General features: G+C 31.4%; 2 protein-coding genes across 2 annotated transcripts; one reads left to right on the forward strand and one right to left on the reverse strand.

Annotated features, from left to right (window-relative positions):
- The first annotated feature begins 2,233 nt into the window (after nt 1–2,233).
- LBD4 (LOB domain-containing protein 4) lies at nt 2,234–9,156 on the forward strand. Its single transcript, XM_089626754.1, has 2 exons — nt 2,234–2,601; nt 8,323–9,156. Exons 1-2 carry the CDS (start codon nt 2,416–2,418, stop codon nt 8,650–8,652), a joined length of 516 nt encoding a protein of 171 aa, XP_089482880.1. The 5' UTR covers nt 2,234–2,415; the 3' UTR covers nt 8,653–9,156.
- A 1,741-nt stretch (nt 9,157–10,897) lies between these two features.
- Nucleotides 10,898–11,901, reverse strand: PSAF (photosystem I subunit F). Its single transcript, XM_089625801.1, has 2 exons — nt 11,133–11,901; nt 10,898–11,046 (listed from the first exon to the last, which is right to left on the reverse strand). Exon 1 carries the CDS (start codon nt 11,817–11,819, stop codon nt 11,154–11,156), a length of 666 nt encoding a protein of 221 aa, XP_089481927.1. The 5' UTR covers nt 11,820–11,901; the 3' UTR covers nt 10,898–11,046; nt 11,133–11,153.
- Nucleotides 11,902–18,030: the final 6,129 nt, after the last annotated feature.

Raw genomic sequence — 18,030 nt, forward strand, 5'->3', positions numbered from 1 at the left:
AGACTTTTAATAGGGTATCTCATGTCACGGTTAAATTTTAAACTACTAATAACCGGTTCCTGCATTTTATTTTATTGCTTATGTTTTGTGAGTTATAGTTGTTCTCGCTGAGCGTTAGCTTACTCTATGTATATACGTCCGTGTTGTAGGTAAACAACATATGAACAAGTGAGGAGGGTGGATCAGCGGCGGCGATAGCGAGAGGGTTGGGTTATGGTTGCCGTTTTCGAAAATAAAAGACTTCCGCTTTGCTTTCAGTTTTTCAATAATCTTTACCCAAGGTTTTATTTTTTTCATGGTTTAAGTTATGTTTTTCATTTCCGTTAAAGGTTAGGACTTTATTTATGGTATTTATTTACAATGGTATTTTTTGGTTTTAGTTTCCGATTATGCAACTTTGACTTTTTGGTTGTTTTCGTTCAACAAGTTTTAAATGAAAATTTATTTTTAGGTTATGAGTTTTCAAACTTTATATTTTAAATTATGTTTTAAAAAAAAATTACCTCAAATTTTCTGAAGTTTTAAAAAAGTAAGATAAGTAAGACGGTCTGAAAAGTCGGGTCGTCACAATTGATTCACTTCAATGCAATCGCCAAAGTCTAACTCTCATGAATTTAAGCCATAAAACGAAGCTCGTTCACTTGGATATAAGTATCTCTGATCTTGTTTCTATCCATATACTAATGGTCTTGAACACAATATCTATGGAACGTTTATTGCTGGAAAAGGGATTGTTGGTGGTCTGATTCGTAATTGCGATGGTGATTGTTTGTCTTGTTTTGTTGGTCTAGTCGATGTCCATTCAAGTCTGGTGGATTAAAATGAAATCTTAATGTTGTATGTTCATCACTTAACTCACCTTTGGCCGAACATTGTAAGTATTGAAAGTGATAGTAAGATATACTTGTAGATGCTATTACCAGAGTTATTCAGCCTTTGTGATCAATTCAATGCCGATGGTTCTTTGTCTATGAACCTATGAAAAATATTGGGTTTAACCATGTGTATCGTGAAAGTAATGGCAGACGCTTTCAGAAGGTTTGGTAATTCATTAGATTATTTATCGTTTATTAATTTTTTGGACGCTCCTTTAAATATTCTAAGTATAATCGTAAACGATAGTAAGGGGTATATATATATATATATATATATATATATATATATATATCTCAAGAATCTTGTGTAATCTACCTCTCTCGTGCTCTCTTCTTTTACCTCTTTTTTTTTCTATTTATTATATTAATAAAGTTGTAACCACGATTTTTCTCCACTACATATGCGGGTTCTTAATAAAATTTGAATAGTACTGTCTATATTCTAAAATAAAAAAAATAAAAAATAAAACCGTATTCTGATCAAAGTCAAACACAAAGGACATATTTGATATTTTATTTTGTATAAAGGTTGTTTTGTTAGATATGCCAGATTATGGCACTTACTAATGAAATGCTCAACCATTTACTTAAAAAACGCCAAAGGGATAATGCTCTAGTTATTTGGGAATAAAAAGTTATAGAAGACCAAAAAAGTAATTGACACTTTAAAACTTTTGATGACATATATATATATATATATATATATATATATATATATATATATATATTTAATTTATCATTTTTAAAAAGTTAATGAGAACGAAATAACTCGAACATGCACATTTTTACAAGTTTTGACTATCTTGCTATTATTAGACAAATATTGACTAATTTGTAAACCTAGTATATTTTTAATTAGCTATTTAGCTAATTGATTTAAAATTTTCAATGAGCTTACATTGTGGTAAACATGATTTATCATGCACAAGCTAAATGATGAAATAATGAGATGTTTATGTATAGCCTAAGTGTGATACTTAGAATGGTCTAGTGGTAATTCCACACCACCTCCTGTGTGGAGGTCGTGGTTCAATCTCCACTGCAGCGAAGCTGCCTTAAAAAAAAAATGTATAGCTTAGGTCGAAAAGTCTTCTAAAAAAACGTAAAACACAAAGTAGAAAGTCAAGATCTTCCCTTGGCGCCAAAGCTATAGTCATGTCCATGCCATGTGGTAGAGCTTTGTCCGCCACCCGGCCCCAAAATATAACGACTTCCATCAATGGTGGCCCACATGATGTTTGACCCTTTATTTATTATTTTTTTTTTATGTTGGGAGAGTAAAGTAAGTCTAGGTCTCTTCACCCTATCCTATAATATGTAGATATAAATACAAGTACACACCATCTATCTATCCACTTCACTCTCGCTCCTATATGCTCTCTATTACTCTACCAGACTTGGGTAAGCCGTTATAGTGTTTGTACCAAATAGTCATTACTTTTCAACGAGACAAATAAATATAGACATAAAGTAAGGCACTATACATATTTATATACTATAGCTAGTTGTAGTAGTAGTAGTACCGACAAGAAGGGTAAGAATGAGAGAGGGAAACGGCGAAGGAAGAAAGCAAGGCACGCCATCGCCGTGCGCGGCGTGCAAGCTGCTGAGGCGGAGGTGCGCTCAGGACTGCGTTTTTGCGCCTCATTTTCCGGCCGATCAGCCCCACAAGTTTGCCAACGTGCACAAGGTTTTTGGTGCGAGTAATGTCAACAAGATGTTACAGGTAATTCTGTTCATACTTGTTTCTCTCATTTCAACCTCATCATTATCATCACCTCTTAGCTTTACATATCCAGTATGAACGTGAAAACTAGAAAAGTTTGTGAATACCTAAAAGTAAATTGCAAGCTTCTGTCAATTTTTTTTTTTAATAAAGAAAAGTATACAATTATTTCCACTTAAAACAAACTCTGCCTCCATATAAATAAATAATTTAAAAAAATAAACAAACAAACTAACAATACCTCCCCCGTAGTACCTAAGATAGCTTAGTGGTAATTCCACACCACTTCTTGTGTGGAGGTCGTGGATTCAATCTCTACGGCAGCTAAGCTACTTTAAAAAATAAAAAAACAATGCCTCCCCCAACAACTATTATATAGAAATCAAATATTTAACCGTTACATAGCCTTATTATACTAAAGAAAACTATTTTTAGGAGGAAATATATATATATATATATATATATATATATATATATATATATTTGTTGACTTTTAATTAAGTAAATTTCGCTCGTACACAAATATCTTTTACTCTCTCTTTTCCTTTTTTTTAAAACACGGATGTGTTGTATTCTCTTTTTTTATCTTCTAACATCCCGATACTTATATCTATCCCACCAAAGTCACAAAAAAAAAAAAAAAAAAAAAAAAGAAAAAAAAAAAGAGAGAGAGAGAGAGAGAAAAAAAATGCAATGTTTTTTAAGAGAGTATTTTTTTTTTCAGATTTGAATACCTACATAAAAAATAAAAAAAACAAGAATTTGTTCCAATTAGTTAATTTTAAACTTCTTCTAAAATTTTAATCAAAATTTTATTTTATTAAAAAAATAGCTTAAATTTTATTTTATTAAAAAAATAGCTTAAATTTTATTTTATTAAAAAAATAGCTTATTAAGTCCGCAATAAATTAATTAAGTAAATAGTATTTAAATTTACTTTCTAGTTAATTAATTTATTATGAGATTGGTGAGCTGTTTTTTGAATAAAATGAAACTTTTACTACTTTTAAAAAATAAAATGGACCAGGTCTAATTGTCCCAAAAAAAATTAGATGAACGGATTTATTTGAGTCATAAAAAATATTAAAGGATGATCAAGTAACAAAAAAATAAATAAACTCAGCAGATGAACAATATATTATTGAAAATTCGGTGTAGAAATACAACATTTTATTTTAGTCTAGTATTAGGCTCCAAAACTTGATTAAATAACTCATAAGATCGATACGATGATTTCTCTATGTTTTCGGTCATGATTGATTGGCGATTTTCGTAAGAAAATTAAAATAAATTGGCTTGTTATTTTGTAAGCGTTATAGACCATAAATATATGCATTTTTTATTAATCTTTTTTTTTGGTGACGCCGTACGCGATAGAACATGATGTATTAGTCCATCGTTGAGCCTCACTCTGAAGTGGCTCCCACATGCTGTACCTGTATATCAGTTTTCTTTTAGTAAAGCTAAGAGTCAAAAATTACCTTAGCTAATTGAGAAAAAGATTAGTAACCCAAACAACCCTCTTTGATGTTCTGTTAGACCTTATCATGAAGCTTTATTCTTTATCAAATAGTTGTAATTATTGTTTTTATGCTTTAGGGACGACTCCTACCTTGCACTAAATTTGGTGTTAAAATCACACCATTTTTATGTTGATTTAACATCAAATTTTTTTTTCAACTCTAATCACAACAACAAATTTCACACTAAAAATACTATTCACTATTATTATATTATTAAAACAATACAATCTCTTTATTATTCATAAATTATTATGTCTTTTAAAATTATGTTATTGTTTTTGGTTTGTAGTTTTTATTTTATTTTGTGTGTTTGATTTGAACTTTGTAATCTATGTTTAATTTTTTATGTTTTAATTGAAATTTATTTTAAAGTATTTTTGTAGTTAATTAATGAATTTTGGTGTTTTATAAATATTAATAACGCTAAAAAAAATATATATATATATATAGTTATTGTTGGAAGTGTTAATAAAATAATTTTTTAATATAAAAAAGATACCGTGTTATACAGTGTCACATCAAATATAATGTGACATTGTATATCACACTAAATATGCCGTATGATTTGACATATGGTTGGAGGAATAAAAACGATATAAATACTGATTTAGCGTGCGGTTGGACTTGGCGTGCGGTTGGACTTGGCCTAAATATAGTATTCTACTTTTGTTGTAGTATCTATTTTTCTTTTGAATGATAGTTATTGATAAAATACTAATGTATGTCCTTGATTAAGATAATGGCAAGATCCTCAAGTGAGCTTGATGTTTCACTTCAAAACAATTGATCTTATTTTACTGTTTATTAGTACTAACTATTTATCCTTGTAGTTTTATAGTTTAAATCACCTCAAGAATTCTATTCAGCTAAGTATGAATCGTCGGAGTCGTCAAATTTGTATCAATCCTAGAACTGGAAATTATAGCTATTAAAATATTGTTAAGATGGCAACTTTACCATAAAAAAAATTAAAATAAAGTTATCATTAAAGACATTCATTTCTAATAAAACCTAAATTTCTTACCCCAATTAAATAATTAGTAGCGATTATTTAATAGATAAATGTAATTTAAATTTAAGATGTTAATAAAAAAAAAATTATCCTGCAGTGAAAAAATAATTTATAGTATTTTAAGATAATAGGGAATCATATAATTTAGTGTAAAAGAATTTTAAGAAAACCTATTCAAATAAATGTTCATTTATTCAGAACGTGTTCGTTTAACGAGAATAAGATTACTAAGGATTAAGTAATAATATTTCAGTTTTAATCGCGGGGGTTGTTGAGGTCATGACTTAGACCATAATGATGAGAGTAGTATAGTAATTTAGGCTCATTCAGCATATGCTAAAACCATTTTTTATTTCAAGATCAACAAAATAAATTTGATGTAATTGACGTCGACTTTTTTTCCCTAATAGAGTTTTTGACGTGAAAACCCCTATTTTTCTTAGAGCAAAAAAAAAAACGGGTTTTCGTAGCTATCTTATATCTTGTAGCTCCGAAGTTTCAGATAAATTACCATCGAGAAAAGTAGCAACGTTACAAGATCAAATAAATAAATCTAATTTCAGACCTTAAAAGTGATTGTTTAGCATAGATTTAAAAAAATAATAATAATAATAATCTCCTATATTTTTTTAATTGTGAAAACCCTCTGAATAAATAGTTATTGAATTAATGTAAAACTATGATTAAAAACTATTTTTCCATTCTTTTCAAATTTCTCAAAGCAATTAAATTGAAAAAAGAGTATTTTATTGCTATGAATTGATAAGATAGCGTAGGAATAATTCACATTTTTACGTCTGTTTAGTCAAAATTTATAATTTTTTTTGTAAAGTAGAACTAGATTTATTTTTCTTCTAAAAATACTATATGTTTACATTTTGAGGGACCTAAATTAATATTTTTCAAATCGACATTCTAATATTCTATTTCAAAACTGCACATGTGGTATGTGGTAACTTGTAACTGATTTCTGCTTTCACTGGGCCCCCCATATAGGCTATAAGCCAAAACCAACAGCTAAATAAAATACTTTTTATTATTATATATGCCTTTTTAATCAACATATCGTGTTTGCTCTGTAGAAATTTGATTCACGCGATAGGGATAGGTACCTAGAATATCACAGTAAAATTGTGAAGAAAAATATTGGTACTCTTTAACATTACTTATCACCTTCAAAAAAAAAAAAACCATTACTTATCAAGTGGTAACCTAGTGGTAATTCCACACCATCTCCTGTGTGGAGGTCGTGGGTTCAATCCCCACTGCAGCAAAACTGCCTTAAAAGAAAAAAACATTGCTTATCAAGTCTATTTGAACTTTTTTTTAAGTAAATCTCATTTAATGTTTGATAAAAAAAATAAAAAATAAAATTTAAAAGTCTAAACGTTATATGAAAAAATATCAAAGATATTTCCTGTGTTTAATCGAAATACAAGCTTATCTCTCCATTTTCAGAAATATTAGAGATCTCTCTTCAGTTTAATATAAAGTACAAACAACTCCCCTAAAAATATGTTATATTGCGAATACCACTATTTTCGTTTATTTTCTACAAAAATAAATTTTGAACTCCCCAAAATACCCTTAAGAAAACAAATATTTATTTACTATTTTATAAAATAAAATAAAAACCTTTCTTTAAACAAAACCCTTAAATTTTTATAAAGAATTATTTTGATATGATTTTTTATATATAAAATATATAAATAAAGAGTTATTTCATTAATGGAATTTTGGGAAGTTTCAATTTTAATTTTTTAAAAATAAACGAAAAGGTAATATTTGAGATATTATATATTTTTAAGAAATGTATGTGTCATTTATATTAAACTAAATAGAGATATATGATATTTCTAAACATAAATGGGATGAAGCTTGCATTTAAATTTAACATAGGGGATAATGTTGATATTTTCACAATCTATATTTTGAAATTTATTATACTTAGTTTTTGCTCTTGATTATTTTATTTTTCATAATTCTTTTATTCTCTTTTTATAACTTTTAATTATAATTAAAATTTATATTTTTTTACAATTCATATACACTCAATTTAATATATTTTTTTATATACCTAAAAATATTTTATTATTAATTATATTATATAAATAATTATTAATTATAAATATTAAGATATATTTTATCAAACACTAAATTTGTTTTTACTAACGATTACAACTATTTTATAACAGTTTATTAAATATTTATTTATTTTTTAAAACAACAATTTCTTTTTATAACAGAATTTAAAAATACTTTTTCAAAAAGCATGACAAAGCCAAATGAAACTATTGTTGCTCTTGTTTTTATAATATTTTTTTTTTCTCTGCTCTTTGAAAGATTCTCTTCATCTGAGAAACACGTTGATAAATATATAAATAACATTCGCTTTTCTTTTCTTTTTCTAATTAACATTGTTAAATGCATAATGGGAAACATTTTATAAGATTACTGCACGAGTAGTGGTAGTAGACCCACTAACTCCTACACAATTGACTTTGAAGATTTTCTATTATTTCCCTACTATTTCATTATTTTAAAAATAATATATAAAAAATAGGACTCAGTCGGTAAACTGCCATATTGGTACTAGCGCCAAAAACTAAAGGAAAGAAAAAATTTAGGAAAATTTAATCCATAATACGTTAAATTTGAAGTTGGTTTATATTCTACAAAATATTGTACAAATATAATTAGTAGGATCAAGATATTTTAAAAATAATATCACGTCCGTCGTCACATGCAGCCCCAACTGAAAGAAGTTATTTGTATATTTTTGTGGCCGGCTATGTTCAGACGAAGAAGTATTTTATTTTTAGTCATTGAAGATACTTTAGTATAACAAATCATACTATACAAATTTATGACACTAATTTTTTGTTTGATACAAATCAAATTATATACATTATTGATCATATCATATGTTAGAAAGAAAGACAAAAAAACATGTCGTAGAAAATAACTGTTCGGCAGAAAAAGGTGATTTTGAATATAAAACGCTAGTCAATTGTTGTAGGCACGTTATCATGTCATTTGTTCACAACTTCATATCACATCATGATGATGTTCTGATCACGCGGCTTTCACGTGCCTAAGACCAAATAATCACGAGAATTTGTCCTTTCATCTCTTTTCGCTATAACTCGTTTTGAGCTTCTCTTATCTCTGATGACTGAATTGCAGGAGCTGGCGGTGGAGCAAAGAGGGGACGCGGTGAGTAGTATGGTGTACGAAGCAAACGCGAGAGTTCGAGACCCTGTGTACGGCTGCGTTGGAGCCATATCGTCTCTGCAGCAACAAATCGACCTCCTTCAGGCCCAACTCGCTTTGGCCCAAGCTGAGGTGGTCCACTTGCGGGTCCGCCATTCAGTCTCCATGTCGGCCCATGGGCTCAGCCCATCCACCCCAACCAATAGCGGATCGCCACCTCAAACTCAATCCAAGCCCATTTATGACATGGACATGGTTGTTGACCACGCTGGCTACGGAGAACCATGCGCTCAATATTGGTAACACTATATATATATATATACCTACTTCGGTTGCTTCTCCCATGAGTTTTTTTTTTTTTTTTTTGAAGGACTTCTCCCGTGAGTTCCACTCACCTATTCCCGGACTTGGCTTTACTTTATTGTCATATATACATATATATACATATATATATTGTTATATATATACATATATATATATGGTTATATGTATCATTTAAATTTCAAGGTGGTGTGCGCAGCGATCAGCTGTGGCATGGAAGCGGTGGTGGAGACCGTTCGCCCGCTTTTTTTTTTTTTTTTTTTTTCTAAATTTTGTGTCCTTAGTATTTTTTTTTTTTTTTAACTTGTGTCTTTAGTATTAAGTATTAAATACGGATTAGTGTAAATATACTTCATGACTTCTCCTCAAGAAGTTGATAATGATTATATCTAGGTTTTTGAGCTTTTCCACTTCACAACATGCGTATGCTGCATGGGATTTTCCTTCATTTTCAAGTGGTATACTGATTTTGATATAAATTGATTGCACACATTTTGTTTTGGGTTTTATAGAACTCAAGTTACTTTTCTCTTTAATTTCTCTTGTTCTGTTTGATATATCTTACGTGTATTTGATGAAATTGAATGTCAACTATTCATGATTTTGCATATAGAAATTTTATTTTCTAAACCTAATAGTTATAAAAATATTTTAATAAGACCCACTATTTAAAAAATATCTAAAATTGGACTTTTGTCACACTTTTGGACAAAAATACCCTTAAGTTTAAAATAAACCCTTCATCTCTCGGTGTGTTTAATCGGAACTTGTCGGAGACTATCGGAGAGTGTTGGAACTTGTCGGAATTTTTGGAAAATCCGATGAAGGAGTTATTGGACGATTTTTAGAGTTTGTCGGAGAGTGTCGGAACTTGTCGGAGAGATGAAGGGTTTATTTTAAACTTATGGGTATTTTCGTCCAAAAATGTGATAAAAGTCCAATTTTGGATATATTTTAAGTAGTGGGTCTAAACATGATATTTTGATAACTATTAAGTCTAAAAAATGAAATTTCTCTTTGCATTTCTGATTAGGGAATAAAGACTGCAAAATCTATGTCTCAAAATTGTAATTCATGTTGATGCTCTCAACGCTAATTAAAACACTTGTGGGTGTAAAAGATAACGCCAAAGAATATTTGGCACGAATTTTGCCAAATATGCTATCATGAATTTTAAGTTCATTACCTTTCTCCATCCGGCGCTACACTCCTACCAACACCCAGGGCAGTCCCACATACTTCTCTCTATAATTTGATTATCTCAATTATAATGTAACATTTCTCATTGATGGTTATGGGGCTATTTATACAAATGTTTTGGAGTCCATAAGACTATTTACAATGGGTCTTCAAATTGAAGATGAAGATGAAGATGAATTTAGAGATGATTTGAGTAGTGTATCTTCATATTTGAAGATGCACAACAATGAGTTGAAATTAAATTATAAAAAATTATAGTGGGAGATGATATACTTAGAATATTCTTTGAAGAAGATGTAAAATAAAGATGAAGTGGAGATTAAAAAAAACATTGTTCGTTGATGTACTTACGTAAAATAGAGAAGAAAAATAAAGATGGATTGAAGATCTCAAGGTGTGAGCGAGAGCTGAGAAAAACAATCAAATATTTATGTGTTCATGTTGTTTAGAACATAGTTAGATCGTGTATAAATTCTTACAAGTTCTTATTAATTATTTATGCTTCTCTTCTTGTTCCTGCTCATCTTTCATACATGCGCATTGATGTAGTAGAGTTTCATCTTCGCTCATCTTTCATACATGCGCATTGATGTAGTAGAGTTTCATCTTCACTGTCAACTTTGCATCAATGTGCTATTTGTGAATAACAGTTGTGGTAGGAGACTTTATCGTATACAGCTTCATTACCTTTTATAATTGATTTGTTTCGTGCTTGATATTTTCTTAATTGATTCTTTTATGCTACCCCTGCAAGCGTAAAGACTACTTTTCCCAATAATTTGACGTGTACGAGTTGGAATCTGACTTCTGAAACTCTCGTCAGAATATAAGAAAACGGCAGGGATCGCAATGCATAGCATGGACAAAATTCAAGCACTTGGCTCTCCAATTAGAGACTTGCGAGGCCTCGCCACATCCGATTGGAAGGTTTGCCAGTCACTTAGGTCTATACTTTCCTCACCTTGTGGCAAGAGGATGAAATTGTGGAATCAGCTAATTGATAGAGAGACGTACATATACACCGGTGTGCCGAAAAAAAAAAAGAGCAAAAAGAGATTTTTGAGTATTCAATGCAAAGCATAGCACATACATACAGACAACTAATAAGTTTACAATTCAGACCCAACAAATCACACCCCGTTAACTCGAGCAGTCCCTCCTCCTCTCCATTGCTAGCTGTAAATCACGAATGACAAAACTCAGCCACCACACACACACACACACAAAAAAAAGGTTGAAGAGAGAGATTGAGAGGTGGGTACGTGATGATGAATGAATTAGAATTAAACGTCCTTGGCGATGAGGTCGCCGTTAATGAGCTCTCTGTAGGCGGCGATGGGCCAGCTGAAGCCGCGGAAAACCAAGGAGGTGGCCAAGGGGACGTCGATGATGATCTCCTTCTGAGTGGGCTTCTTTTCGTCGCGGATGGCGATGAGGTAGCTCCTACCGACCCAACCGATCCAGCCGGCGATGTAGAGGAACAGAACTCCGGGGGTGATGAACTCGCCCCAGTGCCTCTGGTCCCCGCTCACGATCAGGTGCGGCAACCCGTCCGCGCCGCACAGAAGCCCCGCCTCGCCGTAGAACTGGAACCGCCGCTTCGTCTTCTCCACCGTCGCGTTGATCGCCAGCGCCGGCGCGCTGTCGGGAGCGTACAGCTTCAGCGAGCTCTCCAGCTTCTTTATCTGCTGCTTCTCCCGCTTCGCGAACTGCTTCGACTCCTTGCACGGCGTCAGCCCCGCGATGTCCGCCGCCGCCGGGGCCACCGGGGCCGCCGTCAGGATGATCGACGACAGCGCCAGCGCCGCCGACAGGGTCTGAATCGGGTTCGGCGACGACGACGACGGCGACGCCGAGCACACCACGGAGGGGCGTATCAGCATGGGCTTTGCGGATGAGCCCAGCTTGGGCTTGAGGAGGGACAGGTTTGAGGGGATCGTGAGAGACATGTTTTGAGAGGACAGAGAGAAAGAGTGTCTGTGTGTTGATTTTTTTGGTGAAGAGAGTGTGGAGGGAACTGATTTAGATTCTGTTTGGAAGGAGAGTGGATAAGGAGCTTGGGTGTGAGCATTGCAGGGATGCTTACTTGGATGCCTTTCATTGGTTGTTAGATGCGTTGGATTTTCTCTTTATCTATTCTCTATATTGCTTCCGCCAAAGGTGTGTGTGGTTGTCGTGTGTTGGATAATAAGACATGGAGGGAGAGTCACTATGACTTGTATTATGAATCTATTTCCTTTATTAATTGTAATTTTGAAGAATTTACTCATTTATAAAAGTGATGATATTGCACATCCATTATCTGTTAACCATACGACGATTGGCCCTACAAACCACAAAACCAGATTAATTAGCTCAATCTATCTTTTTAATAAGATTGAGGAATGAAACAAAATTAAAATTCACATTCGCATCATTTTTCCATCGTAGAAAAATGACATTCTTAGTAAGAGCAAGTGCATTCCATCTTCAAAATAAAGATGGAGATGAAGATCCACTCCATCTTCTAAATCATCTTCATTATCTAAATATGAATTTGAACCGAATAATGTATCTTCATATTCATATTTGAATATGCACTATTTCATCTCTATAACTTCTTTTTAATACTCAAAATTTCTAAATATTATAAAATTAGATCAAAATTTAATTTATAACTAAAATTTGATACTTTATATGTATTATGTATTTATTTATAAATTAATGCATTCTTAAAAAAAACATTAATATAAATACAACTCATACTTGACAAAAACAAAAAACAAAAATTTAAACTACTACAATAGAAATTACAATATTTTACATAGACAATTAAAAATTACATAATTAAAAACTTAAGTCACAATAGTAAAATTTATAGCTACAATAAATAAAAGCAAACTACTTAGAGGTATATGAAAATCTAATAGTTTGGAAAATCACTTCTAGATCCTCCAATTGTCTCAAACACATTTGTAGAATTAAAAGGACCGTGTTGTTCTAGTTGTTCTTCGTATCTTTTATGTGTAATACGTGTTTGTTCCTTAATTATATAAGCACGTCGGTGTGGATCAGCAAAAGCATTTGGGTCTTGTAATGTTTTATTTAGGATCCTTTTATTTATGTACTTTGTTTTCAATCAATAAATTATCATATTTTGTGCAATGGAGGAATAAATTTCATTTTTTGTATTTTCGGACATATTATTAATAAAATAATATCTATTTGGATTAATATGAAAACAAATAATTTTGTTGGAAAAATTTGTAGTATATAGAAATAATAATGGCCTAAAATTATATAATTTTAGTGGAAGAGGATATACTTAGGATATTCTTTGAAGAAGATGTAAAATAGAGATGTAGTGGAGATAAAAAAAAATTATTAATTAATGTAAAGATGTAAAATAGAGATGAGAAGTAAAGATGGAGCGGAGATGGTCTAAAAATGATACAAAGGTCTAAGTATAATAGGCTGGACTCACAGCTCAATCAAGGCAAAAGTCCAAAGACAATCATCAACTAGATCCCATCTCAACACATAATTCCCTTAAAAAGCCTAATGCTGAGTATCCAGGTAAAGACTACATGGTCAACCAAAAGTTCTAGCCGGGAGTGCTCAGCCAAGACTAGGTCCACAATCAAGACCAAGTCTGCGACGAAGATAGGTTCACGTCGAAGACTACATCCGCAACAAAGACAAAATTACGGCGAAGTTCGAGGTGAAGACAAGTCTGCAGCGAGAACATGTCAGCGGTAAAGACCAAGTCCAGGGTAAAGACATTTATGAGGCCTCAGGACCAGGGCCGGCCCTCCCATTAAGTCACTTAAGTGGTGGCTTTAGGCCCCAAAATATTGAGAAAAACTAAGGCCTATTTTAAGTCTCTCTTTTTTGTCAAAGAGGACAATTTTTTTTAATCTTCGTAAAGTGAGACTTGAATCTGATTTTTTTTTAAGGACCATCTGATGTTTTCCCTATATTTTAATACATCAAATATATTTTCCCTCTTTCTAACATCGAGCATGTTGGATATCAATAACCAGAGAAAGGTAAACATAGTTTCACTTTTTTTTTTTCTTTTTTTTCACTAAGCCGGCGTAGTGAGAGTATGTTTATTTGTATTATTTGAAGCTTTGTAGGAATTTTTTTTTGCTTCATCAAGACAAGAATCACAAATTTGGAAAAACCAAAAGAGATAAAGACAAACAAATTAACCAAATAAGTTTTGTTTAAACAATCTTGAAGGATGGATCCAATTGTTTTCTTCTTCATGGAATTTTCAGGATCTATCTATCTAATTCATTAGATTATTTGACACTACTTTTTAGAATTAATATTGGCTAGCTTTTTATAGTTAATTTGTGTTGATTTGCTTAATTTAAACATAGAGAAATTATGTCTTGTCGAAAATACATTTTGGGTTATGATAAATTAAAAAAAGAAACGAAGAGAAGATGAATTAGTAAACTTTCAAAAAGGGATCTTGATCAATTTCTAAAAAAAGAGAAAAATAGATGAAGAAGCCCACGATGATGATGATGATGATGATGATGATGTGAGGATAGAAAAATTAGCAAGACTATTGGAGATCAAAAAGCCGTAGATAATTTTGATGACAATGAAATAGAAGGAGAAATTAACAATAACATGAATCACGAACCCATACATATTTATGATCCGGACCGGTGGGATGATACTGATAATAATCTTATAGACATCCTTTGTGGAAAATGGTCCAATGAGAGAGAGTGAAGTTAATATTATTCCAATAAATGAACATTCTAGGCATTTTTCTTTTGGATTAATTCCTTTTTTACCCCTAGACTCGTACCACGATTACATTTCACCCCCTGGACTCGGAAATGTTGCAGAACTAATCTCAGAACTTAGACACGTGTTACAACTTGCCACTTCCGTCAGTATTTGGACGTTAAGTTTAACTTTTTGATGACGTGACAATATTCTAAATACTTTTAATATTTAAATATTATTATCAAATTAAATAATTAAATATTTCTCTCTCTCTCTCTCTCTCTCTCTCTCTCTCTCTCTCTCCTTGCTTCTTCTTCTTCTTTTCTTCTGTGATGAACAAAACTCGTCAAACAATTCGAGTTTAATCACAACCTCAACAATGAAAACCAACTTGAATCCATAAAAACATCACAAAAATCCGAAAGCCCCAAATTCCAACATATATTAATTCCAACATATATAGCTTAAAATTAATGCGTGTGTTTAGGCCGATGAGAGAGACAGAGTACCGACATTATAGGGAAACTCCTTGCTCTGCATCAAATCGGCTAAGGTGGCATCTCCTTCGAATCGCCACAGAAGCCAATATTCGGGAATGAGTGTCCTTTCAGTTTAGGTTTTTCATTCATGATAAATCTAGGTTTTTCAACATATATAACAGCCAAAACTTTGTCACTCTTGAATTCCCAAGCTCTTTCACTCTCACCATCGTATCCATGATAAATCTAGGTTTTTCATTTTGCTCGTAGACAAAACCCCTATTTTTCATCATTTTCTTCTTCTTCCTCTTCACATCAGAAGCAGAGACTCGGAGTTATACTAAAAAAAAGAAGCGAAGATGAGGATTATGATTAAGGGCGGTGTTTGGAAGAACACCGAAGATGAGATCTTGAAAGCCGCGGTGATGAAATATGGGAAGAACCAGTGGGCTAGGATTTCTTCGCTTCTCGTTCGCAAATTTGCCAAACAGTGCAAAGCTCGCTGGTACGAGTGGCTCGATCCTTCCACCAAGAAGGTATTTCTTTTGCGCTAGTCTCTCGAGCTTCTGTTCTTTGTTACTGGGTCTTGTTCAGGACGAACCATTGTTTTTTATATATCCTTTTATTTCGTAAAGGAAGATAATTTATGTTTGGTTTTTGGGATAAGTTCGTGGCTGGTTTTTGTTTTACTGGGAATGAGTGTCCTTTCAGTTTAGACCACTATTGGAATTAATATATGTTGGAATTTTGGGCTTTCGGATTTTTGTGATGTTTTTATGGATTCAGGTTGGTTTTGATTGTTGAGGTTGTGATTAAACTCGAATTGTTTGATGAGTTTTGTTCATTATTGAAGAAAAGAAAAAAAATGCAGAGAAGAAAAGAAGAAGAAGAAGAAGAAAGGAAAGAGAGAGAGAGAGAGAGAGAGAGAGAGAGAGAGAGAGAGAGAGAGAAATATTTAATTGTTTAATCTGATAATAATATTTAAAAATTTAAAAGTATTTAGAATATTGCAACGTCATCAAAAAGTTAAACTTAACGTCCAAATACTGACGGAAGTGGTAAGTTGTAACACGTGTCTAAGTTCTGAGATTAGTTCTGCAACATTTCCGAGTCCAGGGGGTGAAATGTAATCGGGGTACGAGTCCAGGGGGTAAAAAAGGAATTAATTCTTTTCTTTTTCTTACTATCTTAGCAAACTACCAAATGAGAAAAAAGATAACATATCCTATTTAATGGTTAAATTATTATTGCAAACTCGTTGGAAAAGTCATATTGGTAGTTTTTAGAAAATTAGATATCATTCTCTGAAAATAAGAGATGCAGTGCTTGAGTCTAAAGAAACTTGTGACGATCCTAAAATAAAGAATGAAGCTAAATGTCTACCAGAAAACGAATTAGACCATTTTGAATACTTGTTAGGCATGACTATTTGGTATGATATATTGTTTGCTATCAATGTTAATGTTATGAATAAAAGCTTACAAAATAAAAATATGCATATAAAGATCGCTATAGATCAATCAAGAGGTCTGATCACATCTTTTCAAAATTATAGGGAAAATGAATTTACGAATGATATCAATTCTGCAAAAATAAAAAATAAAAAAAATAATTGCAAATTAGATATCGAATTCAAATTTTAAGAAAATGTGTGATTCTTAGAGAAGAATCATTTGGTGAAAATGCCGATTGTGATGAAAATCAACACCCCCGAAGAACCATTTTGAATTGAGTATTTTCTCTTCATTGTAGATCAAGTTATATTCTCAATTACCATTAAGATTTGAAGAACTTGAAACATATGAAATATATATATATATATATATATATATATATATATATATATATATATATTTTGGTTTCTTTTCAATAAAAAAACTAACTAAAATAATTTGATGAATATTCTTTGAAAAGATATTCGTTGAATCTTGAAGATGTTTTAAAATAAAATGGAGTTTCTGACATTGATGAGTTAGATTTATTTTTTGAATTAAAAGTGATAAGAGAAATTTTTGTGAAAGAAAACAGTACTACAATTCAAACACTTGATTGTACTAGAAAAGTGGATTATTTTGCAAATGCGTGCAATGCTTATATTACTAATTATTTCAGTAACCATGGCTTCCGCAAAAAGGAGTTTTTCAAAGTCGAATTTAATAAAATCTTATTTAAGATCAACTATGTTGCAAGAGCACACGGTTGAACGGGTTAGCTGTGTTGTCTATTGAAAAAAGTATTTATCGGAGTTGACTTAATAGATCTAATTAATACGTTTGCATCACGAAGGTTAGAAAAGTTCAATTTCTATAAGTATTTATTTGATAAATATTTGTTTGTATGCTTGTCAATTAATTTATTGGGTATATGGATCGAAAATGGACAAGTCGAAGACGGCGTGCTCAATAAAAAAAAATATCTTGATGGAAACATCTCACTTTTTTTTTCAATTTTAAGAAGACAAGAAGTAGCTGTTAAAATTACACTATTATTTACAATTTAATATATATTTCATTTTTAATTTTGGCTTAAGGCATCAATAATGATTGGACCGCCCTACCTCATGTGAAATCCCGAAATCTAACCTAAAGAGAAAAGTTGGAATTTTTATAGTTGAGTGATTTTAATCTTATAATGGAGTGACAATCAAACATTTTTTTTATTTATTGATTTTTATTTTTAGTATTTAAAGTTTTAATATTTATGAAATAAGTATACAAGTATATCTATATATATATATATATAAGTATATACGTTTATGTTAATGTTTATATTAAATATGTATATATATCCTTTATACAAATTAGTTTACAACTAAAGTATTTAGTATGTTACTATTTTATATTAAAGATAAAGTTATATTATATTATTATGTTATTATCTTATATTAAACTTATAGTATATTTTATATTATTATGCTTTAAGTTTTGTTACTTTTCTTGATATTAGATAA

The sequence above is a fragment of the Urtica dioica genome, chromosome 9, assembly GCF_054948205.1.
Source record: "Urtica dioica subsp. dioica isolate 48M chromosome 9, U.dioica_male_clone48M_v1_H2, whole genome shotgun sequence".
Taxonomy (NCBI): domain Eukaryota; kingdom Viridiplantae; phylum Streptophyta; class Magnoliopsida; order Rosales; family Urticaceae; genus Urtica; species Urtica dioica.